We start from the raw sequence: 8244 nt of genomic DNA, 5'->3' as shown, positions 1-8244 counted from the left end.
TTGCATCTCCCCTTTTCCTAATCTGTCACCATTCAATAATAGTCTGTCTCTCTGTTTTTACCACCAAAGTGGATAACCTCACATTTATCCACATTATACTTCATCTGCCATGCATTTGCCCACTCACCTAACCTATCGAAGTCACTCTGCAGTCTCATAGCATCCTCCTCGCAGCTCACACCGCCGCCCAACTTAGTGTCATCCGCAAATTTGGAGAGCTTGCTGTGCGCAAATTGGCTGCCGTGTTTCCCACATTACAAGAGTGACTGCACTTAAGTACTTCATTGGCTGTAAAGTGCTTTGGGACGTCTGGTGGTCGTGAAAGGCGCTATAGAAATGCAAGTATTTTTCTCCCAGGTTTGATCCCTGGCTTGTGTCCTGTTAGTTACTCTCAGGCAGAAAGATGATGAGGGTCTAACAATGGACTTCCGTGCACCTGGGGGTTAGTGATGAGAATTTCAGCCATACCTCCCCTTCCTAATGGAAAGGCTTTCCCTTGCCCTGCCCTCCCTCCCTACTCCCCCACCCGGATATGAACAGAATTAGGCTCACCTGTGATGCCCCTACAGTCAAATAGCTTGTAGGTATGCACACTTCATGATTGGGCGAGGCAGTGGAGCACAACCTGTGCCTGGAAAAGACGTCCCAGCCTTCAGCAGAGAAAATAAGTGTTGTCCAGACTTCTGGAGTAGGGAGTGGGACTAACTGGGCTGCTCTTCGAAAGAGCCGGCACAGACTCGATGGGCCGAATGGCCTCATCCACTGCTGCGCTATTCTATGATTCTCTTAAAGAGCCCTAAACTCAGCTTTCGGTGCATGGAGTCGGGGAAATGAGGGTGAGTGGGGAGTCATGGGCATGTGAGGGAGGGAAGGAGCTGGGGGAGGGAGGGAAGGAGGTGGAGGAGGGGGGGTTTGCGGGAAGGGTTGGAGATCAGGGGAGAGTGGGGGGGGGGGCAGAGGGGACTAGGGGAAGGGGTTTGAGGTCTGGTGGGGGGGGAGTGTGGGAGGTCGGGGAAAGTTTAGGGGGGAGTGTTGGACACCAGGGGGAGTGGAGGAAGTCAAGTGGAAGTGGGGGATGGGTTGCGGGAGTGGGGGGGAGGGTTTGGAGGTCAAGGCGGAGTGGAGGAGAGCTTGAAGGTTGGGGGGGATTGGGGGAGGGGTTGGAGGTCGAAGGGAATGAGGGGAGAGGTTGGAGGTCGAAGGGAATGAGGGGAGAGGTTGGAATGGGGCAGGGTTGTAGGTTGTGGGGGAGGGGTCGTAGGGGGGAGTGGAGGGAAAGGTTGGAGGGGACGATGGAGTGGGGGAGTGTTTGGAGGGGGGGGGCAGTGGAGTGAGGGGGTAAAGGTTGGAGGTCTGGGGGCAGTGGGGAGGGGTTGGAGGTCGGGGGGGTGAGGAGGGAGCGGTTGTAGGTCGGGGAGGGGGGGGCGTGGGTGAAGAGGTTGGAGGTTGGGGGGGGCGTGGAGGGAGAGGTTGGAGGTCGAGGGGGAGTGGGGGGAGAGGTTGGAGGTCGGGGGGGCGTTGGGGGGAGAGGTTGGACGGGGAATGGGGAGGGGTTGGAGGTCGGGGAGGGGGCGCGTGGGGGGAGAGTTTGGAGAGTGGAGGAGGGGTTGTAGGTCGGTGGGGGGGGGAAAGGAGGGAGAGGTTGGATGTCGGCGGGAGAGGCTGCACTTTGTCTTGTCAATCCTGATTGTTTAGGAGAACGGGAGGTGCTGAGCTTGCGAGCGAGCGAAGATCTTTCTCTGCGAGCCACTCTGCGCTCGGAATAACCTTTCCCATTTCCCTCACAGAAGTGCCGTTGAGTCTGTGCACACAGCTGGAGAACTGCCCAGATGTGATCCGGGTGCTGTGTCTGGGAGGAGCTCACATAGACTTCCGAGCCCGGGACGGAATGACTGCTCTCCACAAGGCCGCAATAAACAGGAACTACAATGGAGTCCTGGTAACTATTGAGCTGGGGGGAGGGGAGGGGGTGCAGCGGGGGGCGGGGAGGGGGGGTGAGGGGAGGGGCGGGGGGGGTGAGGTGCAGGGCAGAGGGGGGCAGGGCGGGGCGCGAGGGTGGGGGAGATAGGAGGGATGCGGAGGGAGTGAGGGGGGGGCGGGGTGGGGGGAGGGGGGGTCGGAACAAAGAACGTATTCAAAAATATCCCCAAATCCTAATCTCTAAAATATTTTCAAAAGCCTTACATCTGCCGCACTTCCCGCCTACAAAATCTTTCTTTGCGGTGTCACATATTCGTGTCAACTTTTTCCATTTAAAATTCCCACAATTTATGCCCATAATACTGCAAACCATTTCTCTGATTGACCCTGAAATGAGTTTCCGGCCGCATATCCACGACATAACTAAGACCGCCTATTTCCACCTCCGTGACATCGCTCGTCTCCGCCCTTGCCTCAGCTCATCCGCTGCTGAAGCCCTCGTCCGTGTCTTTGTTATCTCCAGACTTGACCATTCCAACGCACTCCTGGCCGGCCTCCCACATTCTACCCTACGTAAACTGAAGGTGATCCAAAACTCGGCTGCCCCGTGTCCTAACTCGCTCCGAGTCCCGCTCACCCATCACCCCCCTGTGCTCGCTGCCCCGTGTCCTAACTCGCACCGAGTCCCGCTCACCCATCACCCCCCTGTGCTCGCTGCCCCGTGTCCTAACTCGCACCGAGTCCCGCTCACCCATCACCCCCCTGTGCTCGCTGACCTACATTGGCTCCCGCCTCAATTTCAAAATTCTCATCCTTGTTTTCAAATCCCTCCATGGCCTCGCCCCTCCCTATCTCTGTAATCTCCTCCAGCCCCACAACCCCCCGAGATGTCTGCGCTCCTCTAATTCTGCCCTCCTGACCATCCCTGATTATAATCGCTCCACCATCGGTGGCCGTGCCTTCTGTTGTCTGGGCCCCAAGCTCTGGAACTCCCTCCCTAAACCTCTCCGCCTCTCTACCTCTCTTTCCTCATCCAAGACGTTCCTTAAAACCTACCTCTTTGACCCAGCTTTCTACTTATGTGGCTCGGTGTCAAATTGTTAGCGCATAACACTCCTGTGAAGTGCCTCGGGACGTTTCACTACGTTGAAGGTGCTATATATATATACAAGTGCTATTGTTGTAAAAATATTGGAGATGGGGATAGGATTCTTAGGCTGGCAAGGTTAATCCAATCGGGTAAAGGGTCGGCTCGCTTTCCAATTGGCCGTGGAGGATGGACCAATGGCGGGAGTGCGGGGACGAGGTGGGAGGTCACGTGATGAAAGCTCCAGGAATACGCCCGGCCAGAGTTGCCGACCAAGTTGTTGTTGTTGTTGTTGTTGTTGTTGTGACCTTTCTGTGTTTTTTGCCGTTTCAGACCCTCCTGGAGCAAGGGGCTTCCCCGAATTACAAGGATCGGCGCGCGCTGACCCCACTCTACCACACGGCCATCGTGGGAGGGGACACCAAGTGCTGTGAGCTCCTGTTGTACAACCGGGCTCAGATTGGCTTTGCCGACGAGAATGGCTGGCAAGAGATTCACCAGGTAGGCGGCAAATATGCCGGGGCCGTTGGCTCCAGCCCTGGTCCCTGGCCACCTCCCATCCCTCGGACTCCTGGGGCTGGAATTTTGGCTTTGAGGTTGGTGGGACGGGAAAGTTAGCGCCCGGGATCGGTTTGCGGCTTAGTCGGTAAGTTTGGGCAGCTGGGCCCTGAGTCAGGGGGCCGCAGCGTTAATGGAGGCGTTGTACCCCGCTCGTAGGGCGTTAGTGTGGGAAACTCCCGAGCATAAAAACCAGGCCGGGAGCGCTCCGAGAGACAGCCTCCGCTCACACCCCAGGGCCCTGGCTTCTGCTTCTGCCGGTGGGCACCGTGTCTGCAAGGACCCCAGCTTTCTCACCAGTCCCGTGTGTGGGCCGCAGCAGTACAGACATCAATGCAACGAAATTCGGACTTAACTCTATTGTAACTCCCCTGGCCGGAGAGTCTGGAACCAGGGGGCACAGTCTCACGATAAGGGGTCGGCCATTTAGGACGGAGATGAAGAGGAATTTCTTCACTCAGAGGGTGGTGAATTTTTGGAATTCTCTACCCTAGAGGGCTGTGGAGGCTCAGTCATGGAGTATATTCAAGGCTGAGATCGATAGATTTTTGTATATTAAGGGATATGTGGATTGGGTGGGAAAGTGGAGTTGAGGTCGAAGATCAGAACTACTTTTGGAGTGTAGTCACTGTTGTAATGTGGGAAATTCGGCAGCCAATTTGCGCACAGCAAGCTCCCACAAACAGCAATGTGATAATGACCAGATCATCTATTTTCTTGTTATGTTGATTGGGGGCTAAAATATTGGCCCCAGGACACCGGGGATAACTCCCCTACTCTTCTTTGAAATAGTACCGTGGGATCTTTTACATCCACCTGAGAGAGCGGAGCCTCAGTTTATCGTCTCATCCGAACGACGGCAGCTCCAACAGTGCGGCGCTCCCTTGGCACTACCCCTCCGACAGTGTGACGCTCCCTCAGTACTGCCCCTCTGACAGTGCAGTGCTCCCTCGGCACTACCACTCTGACAGTGTGAGGCTCCCTCAGTACTGCCCCTCCGACAGTGCCGGTCATCCTCAGTACTGCCCCTCTGACAGTACGGCACTCCCTCAGTACTGCCCCTCCGACAGTACGGCACTCCCTCAGTACTGCCCCTCCGACAGTGCGGCGCTCCCTCAGTACTGCCCCTCCGACAGTGCGGCACTCCCTCAGTACTGCCCCTCCGACAGTGCGGCACTCCCTCAGTACTGCCCCTCCGACAGTACGGCACTCCCTCAGTACTGCCCCTCCGACAGTGCGGCACTCCCTCAGTACTGCCCCTCCGACAGTGCGGCACTCCCTCAGTACTGCCCCCCCGACAGTGCGGTGCTCCCTCAGCACTGCCCCTCCGACAGTACGGTGCTCCCTCAGAACTGCCCCTCTGACAGTGCGGTGCTCCCTCAGCACTGCACTGGGAGTGTCAGCCTAGATTTTGTGCTCAAGTCCCTGGAGTGGGACTTGAACCCACAGTCTTCTGACTCAGAGGCGAGAGAGGGCTGCCCACTGAGCCACTGCTGACACAGGGCGACTGCAGCACAGAAACAGGCCATTGGGCCCAGCTTCTCTATGCCGGATTTAATGCTCCACATGAGTCCTCCCCCTGTCCCCATCTTCCTGTTACCCTATCGACGTACCTTCTATTCCTTCCCCCCCCCCCCCCACCCGGTGCTTCCCCTCAGACAGAGCTATCTCGCTATCCTCTCCGCGACTATCCCTTGCCTCGCACTTACTCTCCGCCTTTTGTCTCCCACAGGCCTGTCACCACGGACACGCACAGCATCTGGAACATCTGTTATTCTACGGGGCAGAAATCAACAGCCTGAATGCGTCTGGGAACACGGCGCTACATCTGTGTGCTCTCTACAACAGGGTCGGTATCTGATGTGAGTTATGTTGAATGAGTTACTGTGTTTTTATTTTACGGGTTTAGTTGATGTTTTCGACCTCAAATTACCCCTCCCCCCTTTCATTGTCCCACCCTCTGGGCACCCACCCCTGAGATGAGAGGGATAGTTTCTGTATAGAGTAACGGGTACCCGGGAGCGAGTTACAGGCTGGAATCTAATCGAGGGGTCCAGGGGGTTTATATATAGAATAACAGGTACCCGGGAATGAGTTACAGGCTGGAATCTAATCGAGGGGTTCAGGGAGTTTATATATAGAATAACAGGTACCCGGGAGTGAGTTACAGGCTGGAATCTAATCGAGGGGTCCAGGGGGTTTATATATAGAATAACAGGTACCCGGGAATGAGTTATAGGATGGAATCTAATCGAGAGGTTCGGTGGGGTTATATATAGAATAACAGATACCCGGGAGTGAGTTACAGGCTGGAATCTAATCGAGGAGCTCAGGGGGTTTATATATAGAATAACAGATACCCGGGAGTGAATTACAGGCTGGAATCTAATCGAGGGGTTCGGGAGGTTTATATATAGAATAATAGATACCCAAGAGTGAGTTACAGGCTGGAATCTAATCGAGGAGCTCCGGGGGTTTATATATAGAATAACAGATACCCGGGAGTGAGTTACAGGCTGGAATCTAATCAAAGGGTTCGGTGGGGTTATATATGGAATAATGGGTACCCGGGAGTGAGTTACAGGCTGGAATCTAATTGAGGGGTTTGAAGGTTTATATATAGGACAACAGAAACCCGGAAGTTAGTTATGGGCTGGAATCTAATCGAGGGGTTTGGGGTGGCGAGTGGTTACATATAAAATAACAGATACCCGGGAGTGAGTTACAGACTAGAATCTAATCGAGGGGTTCGGGGGTTTATACATAGAATAACAGATACCCGGGAGTGAGCTACAGGCTGGAATCTAATCGAGGGGTTCGGGGGGAAGGGTTATATATAGAATAACAGATACCTGGGAGTGAGCTACAGGCTGGAATCTAATTGAGGGGTTCGGGGGCAGGGGTTATATATAGAATAACAGATACCCGGGAGTGAGTTACAGGCTGGATGGATGGGCGATTGTTCTGTTGTACAGTGATGGTTACGAGCTAACATCTGGAGCCTTGTTTGTTTTTTGCATGTCTGTCGTATCATGTAGACTGCAGACAAAGCCCATGTCAGGAGCAGGTCCCTTCCACCGAGGCACAGAATGCGGGCAACAAAATTCCATGGAGTTTTGTCAGTCTGCGTGCTGGAGTGTCCCATCCTCACTTTGCCCACATTACATAGAATTACGGCGAACTTACAGCACAGGAACAGGTCCGTGCCGGGGTTTATGCTCCACACCAGCTTCCTATCTCCCCTCTTCATCTCACCCCATCAACATATCCCTCGATTCCCTTCCCCTCTCAAGTGCTTATCCAGCCTCCCGTTAAATGCATCTCTGCTCTGGGCCTCATCCCTGTGGTACTTCACGGATGAAAACCTGCCGCTTTTCTTTCGTTCTTTTTCCCGTTCCTTTCCCATGGTAAAAAGGGAGATTTGAAAGAGGTGTTCAAAATAGTGAATGGATTTGTTAAGAGTAAGTAAGGAGAGCAGGAGGGTCGGTAACCAGAGGACACAGATTTAAGGCGATTGGCAAAAGAATTCGAGGGGGCACGAGGGAAAATGTTTTTACGCAACGAGTTGTTGTGATCGGGAACGCACTGCCTGAAAGGACGATGGGAGCAGAAACTTTAAAAAGAGGAATTAGATAAATACTTGAGAAGGAAGAATTTGCAGGGCTATGGGGAAAGAGTGGGCGGAGTGGGACTAATCGGATCGCTCTTTCAAAGAGCCGGCACAGGATCGATGGGCCGAATGGCCTCCTTCTTGCTGTATGATTCTGTGAACTCGGAGTCCGAGGAATTATCCCATGTTCCCAGTAAAGGGGGCCACACTCACAGGAAACTCCGATCGGAGACTGACCTATGACCTTGACCCCTCAACTCTCTGACCTGTGAGGATGACTTCCTCCTGGGGGGTGAGGGCTTGCAGAATCAACCCTCCCCCTCCCCAACACCCCCAACCACCCTCCGACCTCAATCCCCCCAACCCCCCCCCCAACCACCCCTCGACCTCAATCTCCCCCAACTCCCCCCCCCAACCACCCCCCCGACCTCAATCCCCCCAACCCCCCCCTCCCAACCACCCCCCCGACCTCAATCCCCCCAACCCCCCCAACCGCTCCCTGACCTCAATCTCCCTAACCCCCCCAATCACCCTCCGACCTCAATCCCCCCAACCACCCCCGACCTCAATCCCCCCAACCCTCCCCAACCATCCCCCGACCTCAATCCCCCCCTCCCCCAACCACCCCTTCACCCCGCCCTCCAACCCCCAACTCGCCAAGGCTTCTTCGGCAGCACCTCCCAAACCCGCGACCTCTATTATTGTACTTGTGAATATGGGGGGGGGGGGGCCAGGGGTGATGGGGGAGGAGGACCGGACCAGGGTGGCCTGTGATGCACCCTGTTGTTGAATGTCTTCACAGCCTGTACGTGCAGGTGCAGAATTTGCCACTTAGGGCTCCGGCAAGATTTGCTGGAGGAAACTGCGTGAGTTTGTGAGGGGGCGGGGGGCTGCAGCGGGAGGGGGAGAACCCAAATATTGGCCATTGGTGATTGGGTAATAGGGAAGGGAGGGGGTCCAGAGCGCCTGGTAATTGCTGGTGGGCCAGTGGCGGTGGGTCACGGGCTGAACAGATGTTGGCCAGGATTTAAACGCTTGGCCACTGTTATATCAGGTAAATCTAGGCTGA

At 55.0% G+C, this 8244-nt stretch overlaps 1 protein-coding gene across 1 annotated transcript in view; it reads left to right on the top strand.

Annotated features, from left to right (window-relative positions):
* Positions 1 to 1542: 1542 nt before the first annotated feature.
* The window catches only part of LOC139230291 (SH3 and multiple ankyrin repeat domains protein 1-like), a 323258-nt gene continuing 316556 nt past the window's right edge, over positions 1543 to 8244 (top strand). The window contains 4 exon segments of the mRNA XM_070862120.1: positions 1543 to 1552; positions 1788 to 1939; positions 3341 to 3508; positions 5298 to 5414. Of these exon segments, the coding sequence (XP_070718221.1) occupies positions 1543 to 1552; positions 1788 to 1939; positions 3341 to 3508; positions 5298 to 5414 (447 nt within the window).

This window comes from Pristiophorus japonicus, chromosome 19 (assembly GCF_044704955.1).
Source record: "Pristiophorus japonicus isolate sPriJap1 chromosome 19, sPriJap1.hap1, whole genome shotgun sequence".
NCBI lineage: Eukaryota > Metazoa > Chordata > Chondrichthyes > Pristiophoridae > Pristiophorus > Pristiophorus japonicus.
Note: the sequence above shows the minus strand (reverse complement) of the source record. Positions and strands in the feature narration are given on the sequence as shown.